At 31.5% G+C, this 20,554-nt stretch overlaps 1 protein-coding gene across 4 annotated transcripts in view; it reads left to right on the top strand.

The window, feature by feature from the left end:
- LOC129217384 (annexin A7-like) overlaps window positions 1–19,814 on the top strand; it is a 40,113-nt gene extending 20,299 nt beyond the window's left edge. For all 4 annotated transcript variants that reach the window (XM_054851677.1, XM_054851676.1, XM_054851679.1 and 1 more), the window contains exons 3-11: window positions 966–1,060; window positions 1,164–1,277; window positions 1,419–1,475; window positions 1,943–1,976; window positions 3,177–3,325; window positions 7,903–8,080; window positions 9,058–9,170; window positions 13,095–13,275; window positions 19,687–19,814. In XM_054851677.1, coding sequence (XP_054707652.1) covers window positions 966–1,060; window positions 1,164–1,277; window positions 1,419–1,475; window positions 1,943–1,976; window positions 3,177–3,325; window positions 7,903–8,080; window positions 9,058–9,170; window positions 13,095–13,217 — 863 coding nt within the window. In that variant the 3' untranslated portion in view covers window positions 13,218–13,275; window positions 19,687–19,814. The remainder of the gene's footprint in view (window positions 1–965; window positions 1,061–1,163; window positions 1,278–1,418; window positions 1,476–1,942; window positions 1,977–3,176; window positions 3,326–7,902; window positions 8,081–9,057; window positions 9,171–13,094; window positions 13,276–19,686) is intronic.
- Window positions 19,815–20,554: the final 740 nt, after the last annotated feature.

The raw sequence follows: 20,554 nt of genomic DNA, 5'->3' as shown, positions 1-20,554 counted from the left end.
AGGAATATTTTATGCAACTGCCTGACATTACTCCAGTAAATATTTTTTTTTTAAATTTTTTTTTAACGAACTGACATTTGATCCATTCCACAACACAAACAATTCTAATTTTTCAATTAACAGGTAATACGTTTCATTTTTCGAAATGAATTAGCTACATATGGTAACTTTTAGCCAAGTTGGTTAACTTTGCGGTACTTCAAGATTTTTAGTGTATTTGACTGGACACTCGGCCTACTTTTAAAAGACAGTAGGCCCAGTGGCTACTCCCTTGGCAAGGTTATGAAAAAAAGTCTACCCTCCATTAAACAAAAAGTTGCGAATATTGTACACAGATCATTACATCACTCAATAATTCTGAAATTACTGATTAGAAACTATATTTTAAGTTGGTGAAATTGCTTTTCCTACGTTTTAATATGCAATAATTCTTTTAAATGCATTTAATAGTTATTATTTCTTAATTTTAGACAACACTCAAGGAAATTTTCTATTAGTGGAGCAGTTTAATAAAAAGAAACTGAATCATTGTTTAATTAATTACTGTAATATGGGTCTGATTAAAGTTTTTTAGCTAGTATTCTTTGAACACAACAAAACCTTTAGAAAACATGTACAATCCAACCACGGATTGTATGGAATTGGCAATCTTCCAGTTAAGATGAGTGTATTTGAATGAGGGGGAAAAATAAAAATTTGATGCGCGTGTTTCGCTCATTTGAATAAGACTCTGCTTAATTTAGCGGATAAAATGCATCTGCAAACCCTGACATCCCTAAAAACTAATAGATGCGTCCATTTCCGCCTGTAAACCGGACGTTTGCCTTTTCATACGATGCGTGGTCAGACAGTATTACATTAGAAATTGTATTCAGAGGATATTATTCAACGAGGCTTATTTATTATTAAATGAATTTCCTTTTTTAAAAACAGTTTAGTTAACTTATAATTTTCATTCATCTTAGGGACAGATGAAAGAGCTATCATCGATGTACTAGTTACACATTCAAATTCTCAGAGGCAAGAAATCAAGCGAAAATACAAAAGTTTATATGGAAGGGTGGGTAATAATTTTGCTTTTACACAGAGAAATATTGGGAAAAAAAAACTGTTTTGAGAATTGCAAGCTGTTTTTTTTATACTTTTTTATTTTCTTTTATCAGGACCTCATAGAAGATATAAAAGCAGAGCTCGGAGGAAATTTCGAAGATCTTTGTGTAGCATTGCTGACACCCCAGATTGTGTTTCTATCAGAGTGTTTGTACGAAGCTGTGAAGGTATATTTTATAATCGTGATAAAATAAAATTATTAGCTTTCAGTATATAATATTGAGTATACAATTGAAATTTAAAGCTTGTAGAGAGCATCTGTAGTATATCAACTGCTCGTTTGCATTCAATTTTGTTTTCTTTTATAGGGAATTGGTACTGATGAAAAGTCAATCATTGAAATTCTCTGCACATATCACAATAGGGTTTGTAGAAGCTATTATACTCTCAAAAGAATATTTTATTTTGAATTAAAACACTTCTAGCTTCATCTGGATTTATAATCTTTATAACTTAACAAGCAACTGCGGAAACCTTTAGCATTATTAATAGCAAGAATAAATACATAATTTCATACATTTTAGTTTTCTTGCAAAAGCAGACTAATGTTAGTGATAAGATTTAAAATATAAATCTAAGTAAAATAAAAGAAATAAAAAAAAAATCCCTTAGAAATAGGTTTATTCATTATTGATGTACTGATATTTATACATTACGGAATGTTCGTTTTTTATAAGTGTGATCGAAACCTTAATATTAACTACATAGTTGGTCATTGCGTGAGCAAAACTGAGCACACAATTAGTATTAGAAAAAAAGTGATAAACTTTCAATTTTTTCACTTTATTCACACATCAGTTTGAAAACTCAAAAACAAAACTTTTTTTTACAGGAAATCGAAGAAATAAGAACATGCTTCAAACAAAGTAAGTTTAAAAATTTATCTGCAATTTGTATAGTAAAGTTTTATGAATAAAGAACTTAAAATAATTATATTGAAAGTAATATGCTATTGTTGATTTAAAAAAATAGTATGTAACAAAGGAATCTTTGAAGTCCATTTAAAGCGAAGTTGCTGCCAAATTTGCTATTATACAAAAAGAACTGGGAAATGCTTAATTTTATAGGTAACTCGACGATGGTTCAGCTTGGTTTACAAGAGGATATTGTAGGGCCGTTGTGGCCTGATCGGTAAGGCATTGGACTCGTGACCGGAGGGTCCCGGGCTCAAACCTAGCCTGTCGAAGATCCACCGTCTTCATTAATGGTGACCGAGGGACACTAAATATGCTCGTGGTCACAAAGGCTTCCAAGTGAAACGATAACTCTGAGGGTGCTGGACCAGGGATTGCTCGGTTTCTGATCTGGATCAAAAAATCAGAGTCGTCTTCAGTGTCCCATTCAACTTGTTAAACCACAAATAGTGATAGATACAGGAGACCCTGGAGTGAAAAGTAAAAAAGAGGATATCGTATGGTGACACGATGATAATGCAGAAGTATCGATGCTTCCAAAGCTGTTGCTTACTGATCGAGTTCAAATTTTAGAATTATTAGTTTCTCCCGAAGAAATCAATTTCTGAAATAAATATTTTCTCAAGGCACATTTTCTATTTTTCTCTTTATTGTAACAAAGTTTCCTTTTTAAATGATATCAATTGATTAGTTAAAATAGAGAATTTTAATTTTTGAGAATTAAGAATGTCCCTAAGATATTAAAGGACTGATTACTTGCCCCACAAATTGATGAGTGATCTATTTTTGGAGGAGGAGGAGGAGAGCACCGCCATGGAGGATTTTCATTGGATACTACTGATGCAAACCGATAACTAGAGAGAGAGCTAGACAAGATAACCCCTTCACAATTTTCACTTGGAATCTTACTTAAACTTTTATTCACTAGTTTTTAAAATCAGCCTGTGCAGACGTTTTTCTTCGCGATTCACACTATTTCCTTACACTGAGAATGTTTTAGAAAAGGAAATGCACTGCGTACATGGGTCTTATCACGTTAAATTCCTTAATTTGAACCTAAAACTATTGCTTTCAAAAAGAAGATTTTAATTTCATTTTTTATGAAAAAGAATGCTCACTATGACTAGTTATGATTCTAAAAAAATATTTCAGGGTACAACAAAGATCTGGAAGATTGGGTATATGAGGACACCAGTGGACATTTTCGAAAGCTTCTTATATCTTTATTGACAGCCGAGAGGGAGGAAACCAACGAAATCGATTTTGACTTAGCAGAACTAGATGCACAAAGGTTGTTTGATGTAAGTTAAACTACTTTATTTGTAATTGATTCCTCAATAGGAATCTATTTTACTTATATTCTAAAATTATCTTTATTCTGAAATATTAAATTTTCTTGGGAACTAAAAACATTTTTGAATTTAATGCTTAGAACCGGTCCATTAACCAAATGCATATTGAAGTTCTTTTTTTTCTGTTTACAACGTGAAGCATCAAAATAATCATATGAAAGTTAGTTTTTGCTTTTTTGCAACACAATTTAGTTGATCTTCTCGTTTCTTAGCACGTGAAATAAATTTAATCAGGAATTAAATTGTGATAAAAACAAAGTACAAATATTCAAAGAATCTAATTTTCCAAATTTTGACTGTAAATTGTTCCCCTTTTTTTATTATAATATCTGTCCAAGACATGTACAGGTTTTGGCTAAGACAAAAGACAGGTGGGTGATTCTTCAAAATCCTAATAATATTATTTCCCCGTAGCTTAACACAAAAATTGTTTAACACAGAAAGTGTTTAATTTTTTTAATAGATAGAAATAACTTATATGATGTTAATCTACTTTTATTAAAACAATAACTCATTTAATTTTTTCTACACAAATTTTTAAATGACCAGAAAGTCACACTTTTGGCTTGTCCCCATCCGTTTTTCAAATGGACTTAAATTATTTAAAAATTTTATATCAACATTCCACAAATTCAATTTGTAGTGCAAAATTAAGCATGCTTAAAGGCGTAAAATAGCATTCTTTAAATAAATTTAATTATTTAAATCATCAAGGTACATTGTTATAAACTTTGTCCCCAGGTTTTCATGTCAGTCTTCTGTCCTAGGAATGAGTTCAATTATTATAGATAAAAAAGGGAATTTTTAATCTGCTGTTCTTTAAAACTGTTTATTATCACCATTTTGTTGGATTCCTTGAGTATTTTGTTATTATGATTTGTCTGCTGTTCTCATTAAAATTTTGAAGTTCAGCATAGGGTATGAAACATTTTCGCTGTCATTCTCCTGGACAATATTTCTGTTTTAAATAAAGAAAAATTTTAACTCTACTCATAGTGTGTGGTTGAATTAAGAGGTTAGAATAGAAAAATAATATTATTTACCTTAAATATATTCCTGGGCCTACGTAACAGGCAAATTAAATGGAATTTGTCATACTCCTGTCTTAAAAAAAGTGTCAGACTCCTGTCCTAAAAAAAAGTCAAACTCTTGTCCTAAAACAATCACAGATCTCCTAGCATTATATCTCAAGCATTGGTAATGCATCTCGTAGAATAGAAGTACAGTCGACTCCCGTTACAACGATATTCGACTTACGCGAAATGGTTATAACGCGAATTTTTAACGAGCATTGAATTTTAGAGCTAACGCGAATTTTTCGCCCACAACACGAATTTTTTTATAAGAAGTATCAGTTCCGTTATTGGTTACTAAATATTCATTTCGTGAATGTTATTACATCCCTTTAAGCATCACTGACAGCCAAAGTTTCCACACCAAACTAGTCTAGTGCATCAAATAACCTCTCAGCATCTTTTATTTATTTAATTTTTTCATTCTAAATATAAAAGTTGATGAAATATAATGGCACCTTAGAGTCACCTTCATCTAAATTTTGTGAATATGGGAAGAAAAAGAAATTTTTTGATTAAAAAAAAAAAGAGAAAAAAAAAGCTAAGATTCTCGAGATGCTTGAACAACTGCAAAACGTCGACGGTATAGCGCGACAATAAGTACGAGTGAATCTTCCATACGTACAATAAGTCAAAACAAAAAGATATCCGTAAAAGTTCATAACTAAGTTTCAATATTGAAGCTTGCAAAGTTTAGCAATAAATATTATGAAAATGGAAGCTGCTCTTATATTGTGGATTAATAAAGAGATCAGGAAGGGGAGATGTTGCCACATATTGAAACGTTATAAAGGCGAAGCAAACGTATTTAAAAAATGTATTAGATAAGAATAACGATCTGATCATGGAGCATAAATCATCACTATCTTCATTTTTTAACTCTTAAATATAATTACTGTATCTACTGTACTATTATAGTGCATCATTTAAATTTTACTACATGTTGTGCGTACCGTGTTTTTTATTTTATGTCTTTCATTCCCATTGATCATTAATTTTGTTCATCTTAAAGTATTTCATTTTGAATAACAGTTTTTTTTTTATTTTTTAAATATAGTAAATGTTTAATTCTTTATGCAAGAAACTGTAGTGTATGGTTAAGGAATGCTTTAGAGCAGTTTGAGGGGTGCTTATAAGTGTCTAAAAGTATTTGGTATGATTTAAAAAATTTGTATGCATATTTTTTTCCATAACACGAAATTTCGACTTACGTGAGGAGTCTTGGAAGGCATCCCTCGCGTAAGTCGGGACTCGACGTGTTTCTTTCCATTACATAGTTTGAAAATATGATTGATTGAAAAAAAGAAAGTTAAATTTGGCAAACGATAAATAAAAAATGTATCAGTGGAATAATTCTATTTATTTATCCTTTTTTGTTGTTGTTGTTCAGATGAAGCGTTCCAAAAGAGATTTATTGGTTAGACATTTGTTTATCTAAATGTTGCTCGAGTAGGTAAGTGAAGTTGGTATAAATTTCACAGTTGCTGTAAGTTAAAAGTAAAATATATGTTATTAATAATGCTGATTCCCTTTTTGTTTTATGTTTATTTCTGAACCATAAAACGATTCACAGGTAATGAGAAGGTAGCTTTTCTTTTCGTAAATTTTATCATACTGTGCATGGCTAATTTAAAGAAAGTTTTTATGTAGCAATCGATTTTTTTTCGTTGAAATGAATGTCCGTTATTCGGAGTGTAAGCTATTCAAAGTGAATAATATGGAAAAACCTATATGAGACTTGTACTCGAAGAAATTGGGGGTGTCAATTAAGGGAGATTAATTTTGTGCTGTCATTTAATAACCATACTTTTTTATTTAGGCTTCAGTTATTTCTTTATTACTATAGTTACATTCTAAATAACCCATGAAGAAATTCATTTTGTAACTCTCCTTGTGCTGCTTATCAGTTTCTTGCTGTATGAAAAATTGACCCCCTCTTTTGAGGGTGTAGCATAGATAAAGTGAGTTCCCTCTATTTTCCCCTTAATAAGTTCTTAACAAAGAGTAAGTATAATTTTTTTTCAGATTTTTTTCAGCATTTTTATTTTTAAAAAAAATTGTGATTGGAAAATGTCAGGTTTTTGGAGAATTATCCAGGTATATCCGACCGCCATCATTCAAGAACCCTGTCAAAAAGTATCGCGCAGTTTTCGCAGCCACACTTGAGCAGTAAACTAATGCAGTAATTATATATACGTACCTAGTATGACAGAACCATATTACAAGTATGAAAGATATACTTCCATTCATAATAAGTACAGAAACAAGAATTCATTTTTGGAGTTATCCTGTAGATAAAAACTCAAAGTTATCCTAGACATAAGAGTTCAATTTTAATCTATCTGATTAAAAAGAATAACTCTCCATTCGATCACTGAGGATACTTTTTTTTTCAGAGTCTATTACGGTTTTAACCCTTAACAGGGGAGGTGCGGTCTCACAGACCGTTCAAAATTTCATCCGATCACCCTTATTTTATTTTCAGTCCGATTGAATGGTTTTTTCCAATAGCTTTTTGTTTTGTGACCTTGAACACCCCTCTTGCTCATCAGTATCTTTAGGCGAGTGCATCAGGTTTTAAATTTAATTGCATTCTTTAGAAGCGGTATGAGAGACCGAACCTCCCCTTCAGTGTTACTATTTTCGGCAGTAGTAGACATTAGGCTCTTAACGTTAAAGCCGCGGATATAGGTTCATTTATCTTATCCGCGTTATGCGGAAGAGATGCAAAATATTCTAGCTGACGCTGAGAGTTGTTAGAAATGTTCACAAATGTTACGCAATGATGTTTTAGGGACAATAAAGGCTGAATTATTCCTTGAAATACGACGCAAAATACTAATAGTTAATGGGCTGCCAAAATTTTCCCGTAACTTGATATAATCAATTTTCTGGCACTAAAATGTTCTGTATATATTAAGCAACTAAAATGAAATCATTATTAAAAAATAGATACATTTTCATTACGCGTAGTTAGTTATTTACTGCAGCATATGGTTTTCTCGAAAAATCTTAAGACTCTAGCAAAATTTCCTCGGAAATGGTATATTTCGATTCAAAGTTCAAAAATATTTTTCCCCGTGCTAATAAAAGTTCAAAGAACATCTGAGGCAAATTACAGGAATGTATCTTAATTAAACGAGTTTTAAGAATTTTTTAAATATAGCGGTTTCTGAGACCTCACGTCCCCTGTTACGTCCTACTTTTTCATGTCCCACCAAGCTAATTTTGAAAGTTTAATCCCTCAATCATTTTAACTTAGGCTATAATGAGTGTTTCATGTGCTCGTTACAAAAATGTTACTGTGAAAGACCAAAACTGGAGAATTTCCACATTCACCGGTGATGCACTGAAAATATTCGGTCTTTCGCCGATGTCTTTGCTAGGCGAATGTCGACATTTACCAGTTTTCAATCTTTTACAGTAGCATTTATACTTTTTCATTAATTGCAGAGTGGTGTAGGTCAGATTGGTGTCGACAGAGAAGTATTCACCAATATCCTATGCTCCAGAAGTCCGTCTCAACTGCAAGCTACACTTGAAGCTTACGAGCGGATTGGTGGCCACTCATTAAGCTCGGCTATAAGGTCAGAATTTGCAGGAGATTCAGAAGACGCATTACTGTCAATAGGTATGCACTCAGTGACCTGGTAATCATTTATGAACTCAAACATTAGGTTTATTTTAAAGACTAGGGGTGCCCGCACGGCTTTGCCCATAGTAGAAAATTAAAAGGTCATTGGGTTCGCCTGTATATTTACAAATAATGGATGATGAATTTCTCGCCAATTTGCTATGTTCATTTGCTCGCCAATGTTACGGTTCCACGTTATGATAATTTAGTAATTTACTCGTCCATGTTATGATAATTTGCTCGGTAAAATGTTCTTAAAAGTGGACTAGAAAAAGAAAAAAATCGAATTTTCGAAAAATCGCTTCGAGTTGCACACCTTATGCTACAAACTAATTCTGTGCCAAATTTCATGAAAATCCGCTGGTCTAGGCTCTATGCGCGTCGCAGACATCCCGACAAATATAATACATAAAGATATCTAAATGATGTATAGTAGTGCGCGTCAGGATTGTTGTCACACATCCTTGGACACGACAACTTCAAAATCAAATGAAAACCAGACAAGCATGGGTTGCTATAATGTTCGTTTACAATAATAAATAAGTTTTAGCTGAAAACTCGTGCCTAAACTTTGAGTTAATAATCACATTGTGGAATTCCTTTTTGCTTATAGCATTTACTGCCCTCTTCATTTCTTACGAATTCCATTTTTTGTTTCTTCCACAGAGTGCCAACAATTCTGAGGTGCGCTATAACATCGAACGCTCAGATCTTGCTTGCTTATTTTTAATGGGTTTTATCAATGACGTTGAAAAGTTAAAATTAATTGTTCTAACAGTAACTATTATCAATTTGATTAATCCAAATTGTTTTTCAATAACTGTTTCTCATCTCAACCATACATTCTTCTCTGCAACTTTAATAATTTAAAAATTTCCAGTTCGTCAGTCAAAAAAGTATGGATAGTTCCTTATTGCTTTGACTTGTTATGTTTTGTAAGATATTAATAAGAATTTAATAATGTTTTGTTTTAGTGTATTGCATCAAGAATAAGAATAAATATTTTGCAAGGCAACTGAAGGAATGCTTGAAAGGCCTTGGAACGGACGATACAGCATTAGTTCGAATATTAGTTTCAAGATCAGAGGTAGGATTTCTTTTTTTTTTCTTTAAATTTAAAGTCACTTATTAAGAATGACCAGTTTTTAAAGTATTGTATTTTCTTTTAAGCGTTATTTAAATTCTTACCGATAGTGTTAGGGGAAAAGGGGGCACATGTGAACAAATTTCTTTCTTTATTTATTTTTCAAAAAAATATTATCAATTTCTCAAATCAAATATGGCTGTATGACTGAATAGTCTTTTCTTTGAGTACTAAATTTTGAGATTTTCAAAGTCTTTATTTCTTATTTTTAAAAATTACCTTCAATTGTTCGCATATGCCCCTATAGGGGGCATATGTGAACAAGTTTGAGTCACATATGTACCCGATTAAAAATGTAGAACTAATGTCGTGAAAAACTCCTTAATATGAAATATATACAGTGGACTCCCGCTATCTGAACACTTCTCTAATGTGAACTCCACGATATTTTGAACACATTTGGATGGTCCTGGCAAAAGTCCACAGACTTAACATAGGCTGACCTCTCTGCACTCTGAACACCCTATAATATGAACATCACGGTATTATGTGTGTGTGTGGTTGAACGCCATTTTCAATCATCTTCAACTATCACCTCTCCTACCTCCATGAACATGTTCACAATCGGTGCTCGGGAATTCTTAAGAATCAATTGAAAAGCCTAAAATACATTCATGATTTTATCACTGATTGAATGCCATTAAAGAGAAAATGGATAGAGGAAGAGGAAAAATATTTTTTTTTAGATATTACTGCATTCTAGATGATTACTGAAATCATTCAGTTGAGCAATATGAGCCTGAAATTTTTGTCACTGAACTATATTTCAAGAATTCAGCCGTTGTATCAAGTTTTTTTCAAGATCTTGAACGTATGATTACCTTTATGCAAAATGTGGCTGGAGAATAACCTGGAAACATTTTCATTTGAATGATAGGACATACAGTGCTGGTAAAAAAAAAAAAAAAAAACGCTCGCATTTTCACAACAATGGGATTATGTGAGAAGTTTTGGTCGACCAATTAACGATGAATGTATGTGAAATTCTGCAAAACTTATGAAATAAACATTTAACAGCAGGAATCCGATATTTGTTTAAGTAGACTGGGGCTGTTTCCGGGTCATGGCAAACTGCTGACCCCATGCTCATTTTTCCATTTCTGAACCTGCGTGTGAGTTTAGAGAAAGAAAAAAATTACTTAACCCCATGTCAGTTTAAGTCTAATGGCATTATAAAGGTTTTTAAATTGTTACTTGCCAGTTTTGCCCTATGGCACGGAGCAGAATCATCCTGGAAAATGACGTTTGGAACTGAAGTAAAGTGATCCCGGACAGTGTAGGAAGCAATTTCTCCTTCAAAATGCTAATACATACTTCAGCGTGTACTGTTCCTTGCACAAAGTGAAGCCCACCAACTCCTTGATCAGAAATGCACCCCCAAGTCATCTGGGATACGGGATGCTTGACTGTGTGTTAAATGCAGTGGGGATGATATTTCTCTCCTTTGCGGCGCGAGTGATGCATTTTTTTTTTACCACCACTATACCTTGCTTGAGGATACACAATGCAAAAACAGATTTAAAATAACTTTTTTTTTCATGTTTTGTACCAAAAGCTGTATAGTAATATTTTATTGTTGAATGTTACGTTAGACTTTTTAAGCTAAAAGAGAAATAAAAAAAATGCAAGATTTTAGTTGAATTAGACATTGCACTAACCACCAACTCAAAGTTAAACACCTCTACTTCAGTTACCGGTATATCTCACTGGGCAAAGTACTGAACATAGCCCACTCTTACGCAAAAGAGTACAGTCTCCCTCTATAATGAACACTCCCGTAATCTAAACACTTTTGTTCGGTACCATGAGTGCCCAGAATAAAGAGAGTCCACTGTATATGCATATACAAATTACATTGAAAGGTTTGCAAGCTGTAACTGTGCCCGTTTAAATTGCACAACAATTATATCATTAGTAAAAGATTGTTTTCCAAATATATAACTGTCAAATTTTAAGGTTTCGTTGCATGCTCTGATCACTGGATTAACAAAAAAAAAAAAAAAAAAAAAGTTATAAGACTACATACTACAAATAATATTTTGTTCCGTAAAGATTATTCTTATTGTTATTTTTTTTAAGCTTCATACAAAGTATGATAATGTATTTTAAAATGATTTTTAGCTTCAGTTTTTAATTAAATGAAAGTATTTTATGTCTTTTTACTTGCTGTAAGTTTTATATAACAATAACTAATCGATCAACCATTTAAGTAAAAAATAAATAAATGAAAAAAAAGAGAAATAAATGAATATCTTCATATAAATAATTGCCGATGATAAAGTAACCCGCGTGTTTCAACAATGAAATTCGCGCCAAGGCATGATAATTTGATAATTCGCAACTCCAGAGCTCGAATACGCTACCTTGTGGCGATTAACAACACTAAAGAAAAAGGTAAAACATTCCATTCCACGTGTTTTCTTTGGGGTAAATTACAGGGTTCAGACGGTTTATGATGTAATGATATTTCAGAAGAATAGAAAAGAAAGGTTCCCACAAACACGATGAAAAATTACTGTCATTCATTAAGCTTCAAAGCAAATTATAAGTTACGGCATTTGTTTGTTTTACCTTTTTCATCCGCCATTAGACAGTGGCTGCAGCGCTCCCTAAAGTTTATTTGAGTTGCGAATATGTTTTGGTAGAGTTTAACATGCAGGGAAAATCTTTGTTGTGGCATGGCTGAACTCGATCCGGTGACTTAACTGTTTTATTGGTAAGACTGTGTCATTTCAGGAGAATGAAGAAACGAAAGAACGGTCAACAATGACCGCTATCTACTGGAGTTAAGGGTTAATCCACTGGAGTTAGGGATGAAACTTAAAACTACCAAAATATCACCAAACAGGCAATGGCTGCGTTGAAATGTAGAAGCAAACTTTCACCCGTCATACCATGACGGTCGATTTTCTAGTATAATAATTATGATGATGATGATAACAATAGTTAACATTGCATTTACTTGCTGATTATAGAAGAAGAAGAAGAATTATAAATATTTCCACTCTTTTCAACGCTTATAATATCCTGTACACTAATATTATTGTTACGGAGAGGAAATAGGAAGTCCTTCAATCATCTGCTTTACAACTAACTTGCAAGAATAAGAAATTCTTAATTTAATAAAAAAATTTAAACACTCTCATAAATTTACTTGAATGTTCATATAATGGTTTGCAGTAACTAAGCTTAGCTTATTAGTTGCTAAACATGTACTTTAACATGAAAAATACTGTGATAAAATTATATACAACACTTGATAAAACAAAATTGTCACGAAGAAACATAAAATGGCCGATTGCTCTAAAAATTCGATCAAGCGGTATGACTGGTACTGCCATTACTTGAGATTTTTCCAAGAGTTTTCCTTGAATTTACGTTAGTAAAGCATACTATGTCCACATGCGCCCCCATTTCCCCTACATTAAAATAGCAATGAGCTATGACGCATAATATAAAAAAATTGTTTCATTTCAATAATTATACAAAAGAAAAAAAAAACTTACATCAGAACTACTGCATTCATTGTTTGAAGAGCTATTTCACGGGAAAAGACACATTTTGTTCCTTATGTGACAGCTCATATATTTAATTAAAAATAATAATTTAAAAGGATAATGAAAAAAATTTTACTGCTTAAGAAATCACAAATGTGTATGTGTAATTTCTTCAGCAAAATATTTTTGTTCATTACTTTTTAAAATTATTACTTTTTAATGAAATATATGAGTTGTTACGTGCGGGACAAAATGGCGGAGTTTTCGCGCAATGACCCTACAGTTATTTTCCTTTCTGTTTTCTTTTTTTAGTCTCTAGTTTCGGACTACTATCATTTGCATTCATGAGTTTTTCTTATTATTTTAACAGATTGATCTGGAAGATATCAAAGAAGCATACATTAAGTTGTTCAAAAAAGACTTGGCCGAAGATGTGGCAGAAGACACAAGCGGAGATTACCGAAAAGCCTTACTTCGTATACTCCAACCTTAAAAAGTGGAAAGAAAATTCTGCTGTTTGTTCATGGCATAGATAAAATCGCTTTTAAAAGGTGATTGGCCTTGTTAAATTATTCTGTGCAGCTGTTTTATACCCAAAGCAAACCTAAAATATCAAAGGTTGAACTTTAATACATGCTGCACACACAAAAAATAATAACGCAAATATTAATTTATTTTTAATTAGTTATATATTTTGATCACCAAAGAGACAGTTATACTGCTGGTTTTTCTTTTTTTTTTGTATTTTTGTCATTTATTGTATGTTAGCTTTATTGTACACTAGTGGCTCCCGCACGGCTTTGCCCGTAGTAGAAAATTAAAAGGCCTTTTGGTTCGCCAGTATATTTACAAATAATGTATGATGAATTTCCCGCCAATTGGTTTTCCCATGTTACGGTTTCACGTTGTGATAACTTGGTAATTTACTCATCCATCTTATGATAATTTTGCTCGGGAAAAATGTTCTTAAAATTGGAATAGAAAAAGAACAAAATCGAATTTTCGAAAAATCACTTTGAGGTGCACACCCCCGTGCTACAAACTAATTCTGTGCCAAATTTCATGAAAATAGGCCGAACGATCTAGGCGTTATGCGCGTCACAAAGATCCTGGCAGACAGAGAGAGATCCGGACAGAGAGACGTTCAGCTTTATTATTAGTAAAGAAGCTTGTTTATTTGGTTTCCACTGAAAACCCCGAGCGAAAAAAGCGTCTAATTCCAACATTTCCCAGTTGAAACCAATAGCGTTTCTTCAAATATCTCTAAAACTCTTTTGTAAATCACTTAAATGCAAATGAAAGCTCTATCATTGCACGGCGCAGTTATACGTGTTGTACGCAACACTATTACCATCTGTATACTTTCATTTCACTATCACAAGACTTTTGTCACCTCAGTGTATGATAATAATCTCATTGATAAAAGGCAACATAGTGAGTCAAGCTTCTACGTTTCAACCATCATAAAATATGATAACAAATGATCATTCACCAAAAGCAATGCAAAAGATTTACTTTATACATTAATATTTTACATATTATTGAAATATATCATTATAAAGATATCATTACATCATTTATAGAAAAAATATATGATTAATATCAACAATAGAAGTTTTTTTTTTTCAAATGAACATTGACCAAATTTACAAATTCAACAATACTTACTGATGTTTTTATGGATGATTCAGCGACAAATAATTTTAATTTATATTTTGCGAACATACAAGAAACCACAAAATATATCATTTACAAAAGCAAAAACTGACTTGTCTTTTACTGGGGTTAACCCTTATAGATAAAAGTTAAGAAATACATTGAATAATAGCCTGAAAATTATCAGCAGTTAAAGTTTATTTAAGGCTGAAAGAGCTTATGGTGAACTCTAGTTGTAATGATTTTGGTTAGAATAGCATTATAACTATTACACTTGATGGACTCTTAAGAACTATAACATACTTCTTTATTATTTTAAAAGTCATTTTACGGCGTTATTACTAATTATTATTATTTTTTGAATTATAAACTAACCCGGATTGTGGTTATTTTTTCGCGTAGTAGGGCTTGTCTGGCATGTCAAACTTCTAATGAAACTTTTACTCCTATCTACTCAATCAGGGAGTCCGTTAAAAAGATAGAATAAAAGAGATTGAAGCGATGTATGTATACAAATTATGTTTTATTATTAAAAACTGCTTAATGTGGTTCTTCTCTTTTGGTTAAAATATAAAAATTGAAATTGAAACAGAAAAGTGAAATTTAGAAAGCCAAAAAGTAGCAGTCATATGAATGTTTCTTTTCGTATGATTTCTTTTGAATAATACTAAAACTCAAAGGCGAAGGCTTTTCTTAGCAAAAGTTTGAGAACAAATTTTCTGTACGGAAGCAAATTAATGAATTGCACTCAATATTGTCTAGCACAGTAGTTCCCAACCGGTGGTACACGGACCAAAAGGTAGCCCATGATGAATGAAAGCCTCGGTGGTGGTCCGCGGTAGAGTGCGGTATGACTACTCATAAAAAAGTCATATTTTTCAGTGATTCAGTCAAATTTTGACTTTTGTTGTACAAGATTAAGTAAATAGATCTTGATAAATATCACATATTTATTGAATTACCTTTTACATAATTAATATTAAAATTTTACTGTAGCACAATCATGTAGGGGAAGGTTACCGGCAATGAACCACATAACAGTTTTTGGTTTTTTTAGAAAGGAGATCGAACTCAAATTTCACGTTAATTATAGGAACAATTTCTCAGTATATTTCTCTTTTAATAATAATATTCACTTTTATGATAAATATACACAATAAATAATGAAAATTAGAAATAAATATTTTAGAATGTGGTCCATTCATGGCTACCAGTTGCTATGGATGGACCATCGAGTTTCCATCGATTGACTACCTTTTTAAATTAAAAAATTAACGCGTAACTTACAAATATTTAACAACATTTTAAACAACAATAAGTTATAGAGAAATAGATTTATTTTCTAAAATGTTTTATTTTCGGATAAAAGAAACATAAAAAAAAATAAAAAAAAAACCAGCACTCACACAATGCACAGCTGTTGTCATCACACCTCGTTCACCACTTGATATTTTCCCAACCTGTGCAACACTGTTCTTAGCTAATATCTTTTCAACCTCTTTTGAACTGTTGAGAATTTCGTTAAATCGATTTTGAAAATTTTCATTTGACGCAACATTGTACTTGCTCTCTAAAATTTTGACCATTTTATTGCTGAAATCAGAAGCTTAAATCTCAAACTAGTAGAAACTATAGTATTAACAGACTTTTTGTCTTAATTTAATCTGCGGGACATGTTATTTTTCTCAGCCACTTAAAAAGCCAATTTCCCCAATTTTTCGGAAGTAATTCCAAAAACTTCTTCTCTAGTTTCAAAATATGATTCACTAATCAGATTCCTATTTCAAAGTTCTTATCTCCTAATTTTTTAATAAGTGACTAAGGAAACAACAAAGCGGTTTTTATCTTCCATGCGACTGTTTAAAGTTGCTTTCAGGATTCTATATTGTCGGCAGACTTCGTTAAGGTCCCATGCCACCATTTCTGTAAGCTACTGTAGCACGTTACATGCTCTCACTTGTCCACTGGCAATAATACTAATTTTTGCATTTTGTTGGAACAGCAAAAGTATTTGAAACTGTATTATTATGTTTTAAATTTTTAATCAATTTTATTAAAAAATTTGCCTTGAAATTACAATAAAGTATAGTTTTATGAATTACTAAGATTATTTTTTTCATTGTCATATTTATTTTAACCCAATTGAGCATTTTTCAAAGGTAACTGAGCTGAAGTTACCGCAATATTTGCGATTTTCCATGAATAAAATACTCTGTCGGTTGATCCATTCATGGAAACATCTAGTGGTCAAATGATAGCATCCGCGTCATTTTGAATCTTCTTATACAGTGGCTCCCAAAAGTGTTCGTACACTTTGAAATTTTTTAGTAAAACCAAAATAACTCAAAACTGAATTCGAATATAAAGTCCAAAATTTTTTCACATCATTCCTATGTCATTCTAAATATGTCCCATTGATTTTTTTCAAAATATTGACGGATCTTCTTTTTGAAATGGGTCAGAAAACGAAGAAACAGAGAAATAACACGCCACAAAAGTCATCGTACACTCAAATCTTTTCGAATAAATTCATAATTAAAATTATCGTATGCCGTTTTATTAATATTTTTGCATTGTGTTGACCCTTATAAGTCATTTGGATTTAATTTTTTGTTTATTTATTCCTTAATATATTGCTTATTACTGTAAAATGGCTGGCATTCGTAAAAAAACCCGCAAAAGTCATTCAAAATTTGAATTTTTTTCCCACAGTAGGGGTAAATTGGTTTGAAATATCTCTAAATTAGTTAATTTATTTGTTTGTGTAGTAAAGTGCTTGATAAAATGCTTTAAAGAAAGGAATCGGACCGAAAACAAGGTAAGAAAAGGTCAACCGGCAAAGTTCAAAAAACGTGATCGTAGATATAAAGTTAAAAAAAATTATGAAAAATACACATTTGAGTACTGTAAAAGTTTCTACAGAGTTAAATGAAACATTTTACATTTAATTTTCACCTAAAATTGTTCGCCAAGTTCTTTGATTAGCTGGATTAATGGGACCTCTTTCCGCAGAAATTTTCTTGGTCGTGCGAAAAACAGAAAGCTTACGCTTTTCGTCCCAAAATCAATGATAAATAAGCTAAAAACAGTTTAGAATAATGTCTTACTTACAGATAAAAATTAATTCAACAATTTTGGTTAAATTGTTGTATAACTGTAAGTAGAAGAAAAAATTAGGAACTTAATCTTAAGAACTTAGTTGGATCAGTTAATTAGGACGGTGAAGGTGTTTTAGTGTGAGGGTGCATATCAGCATCAGGACTTGGTAGTTTGTAATTTTTTGATGAAATAATGAATCATGTTGTTCCTTTTAATATTTTAAAAACCAATTTTAAAGTCTTAGCCAAAAATTTGGTTATTGGAAACAACTTTGTTTTTTTTATCAAGACAACGATAAGAAGCACGCGGTATCCAACGTTTGCGTCTAGTGCCTTAAAAACTGTACTAAAGTTTAGAAAATACCCCTTCAATCTCCAGATTTGAACTTAATGTAACGTATTTAGAGATATCTGTAGGCTAGATTACGAAAGTGCGGCTTTGAAATGAAAATAGAGCTAGAAACAGTAAGATTCGAAGTGTGGTTGAACACTTACTCAGAAATTACGCAAAAAAAAAGAAAGAAAACAGAATGAAATCTATTCCCAAGCGTTTAAAAGGTGTTATGAATATTGTATGATATTCTACTAATTAATAACTTAATCAAAAGCTAGATTATTCAATAATATATAGACATTTTATAAAGTGTACGAAGACTTTTGTGAGATAAAATTTCCAGCACTTTTCGGTTTTTGATTTTTAAAAAATTAAGTTTTAATATTTTTTAAAAACTTTTCATGCAGTTTTGTGAAAAATTGATCAGAGATCTTATAATTAAATACCTATTCCGAAATATTAATTCTAGCCAATGATTTCGGGCCAATTTCGTTGAAAGTCCTAGGTGTACGAAGACTTTTGGGAGCCACTGTAGGTGTTACTGCTGTGACGAATCATGATGAAACATGAAGTATGGGGAATTGTACTTGGAAAGGCATTCTTTTAATTCAATGTTCACGTTTAGATGATTAGTGATATTTAAAGTATGTTATAAATAATTGAAAATAATAATTAGTAAAATAATGGTAGAAATCTTTTCTGACCTATTAACAATATGATTAAATAGTTTTAGCTACTCAACGACTCTGCAGTAGACTGTTTTCAGACAAAGGAAGGTACTAAAACTGATTACGCGTCTGCACAAACTCTGGTACGGGAAACATCTTCGCGGTCTAGTCATGGAACCGGTTCATTGACAGCAACCTTACCCTACATTTGAGAATATTTTTTAAAAATACATTTTCCAAGAAACAACAACCTATAATCAATGAATACGATAACCTAGAATGTTTAACACGCAAACGGTGTAACAAATCACGATAATACTTTCTTCGTACTTAAAAATAAAAAAAAAAGTCGAAAGTTTACAAGATGAACTATTTCATAATATTATGTTTATAATGTTATACGATGTTCAAAATTTTATTATTTCAACTTTGTTTTATTAGAATGAAAAAATTGTAAATATCATTGTACAATTACAAACCTAGGAAATATGTATATAATTGCTAAAACTAACAGGCAGTGTATGAAATGAATCATATTTCACATATTTCACAGGCATTCTGTAGAATGTCAAATGAGAAATCCGTAAAGTATGAAACACAGCTTCGATTTGTATTGAATATCGTGAAACCTAATGAGATAAAATCAAATTGTCATTCCATGTTCAAGTAGGTTAATTATAATCACTCATTTTTTATATGAAACTATTCCCCTCTTTATAAGAATAGCGTAATTCATGTTTTGTTCAGCTTTCATTTTTCTTTACGTTTTTTGAATGTTTTTTTCTTCAATTGCACTCTCATTATTTTCTTCAGAATAACCCCATATTTCATACTTAGTCTAAAAACGCCTAGAGTTATATATAAGGCTTATAGGCGTTCTATAGAACGCCGGTGCTTTATTCTTTACCGGTAACACACAGATTGATCATTTTAAGATGACGACTACAAGTAATCAATACTGGCAGATTAATGCAAATGTTTGCAATGTAAACTCCAAAAACAAAGTTAGGAGAATCTCCTCCCCCCCCCCCTCAAATAAATAGAGTTTCACGATGGGAAAACTCTTTTTTTTAGAGGTATTCTCTGCCTGTGTTTCACACACTTGCCATGAAAGTTTAAATTTTTTGAAAAATATTTTGTTAATAATGCTATTTTATTTTAGCTTTATGCCCTCCGATTCAAACTTTCGTTTTTGTTTCTTTTTAGCTTGGAGCAGCTGCATTCAAGATTAAATGGCAATATTGTTTGAGCTTATTGAAGGCGAATATAATTATTTCTGAAATGTTACCAGCACATTATTTTAACTGCAAAATAAAATAAATTTTTGTACAAATGAAAATGTTTTATGTTTCTACTTCTGTGTCCCTCTCCTCCCTCCTCTTGATGAAACAGGTAAAAACGCATTGCATGAACAGTTACAAAGAAAAATTGTGCCTTTAAAATCATTATTGTACTACAGTCGAAACATGCTGTATAAATCAATTGTTAGATTACAATTCTGTAACAAAAATACTGGAAACAGTGTTTCAAGATCTCAGATAACGTCGAAACAGTTTTTGCAATATTTATTCAAAGTTTTGCTTTTAAATAAATTGCTCTTTGTATCAATCTTGTCATAAGCGAAGTTAAAATTCTACGTTTGTAACCAACGTTTTTAAAAATAAGATAGTTTAATTAAAAATAAAAAGGTTACGCGTAAAATTTTACAAATAAAAAAACTCTACGTGCTTCTTACGTTTTACTAATAAAAAAAAAGAGGGAAATATTTTTCTAAGAAATTATAATTTTATCAATTGGTAGACAAAAGGCGAAAAGTCCGATAAATAATATAATTATTATTGTATGATTAATGATTATGATATTTATTCCAGTTTTTGCCCCGTCTTAATATTGAAAAACAATATTCGATATATTAGTGTAAGATTTGTCATATAGATGGCAGCACCAAAACTTGAAATGGCGATCGATTTTTATTATAACACTAGCAAAAATACCCGGCGTTGCCTGGGAAATTAGAAAAAATCGTTACTTGCTTTTGTTTTCTGTTTTAAGTGAAAGAATTTAAAACACATCT

This window comes from Uloborus diversus, chromosome 2 (genome assembly GCF_026930045.1).
Source record: "Uloborus diversus isolate 005 chromosome 2, Udiv.v.3.1, whole genome shotgun sequence".
NCBI lineage: Eukaryota > Metazoa > Arthropoda > Arachnida > Araneae > Uloboridae > Uloborus > Uloborus diversus.
The sequence above is the reverse complement of the archived record's forward strand: the minus strand, read 5'-3'. Positions and strand labels throughout refer to the sequence as shown.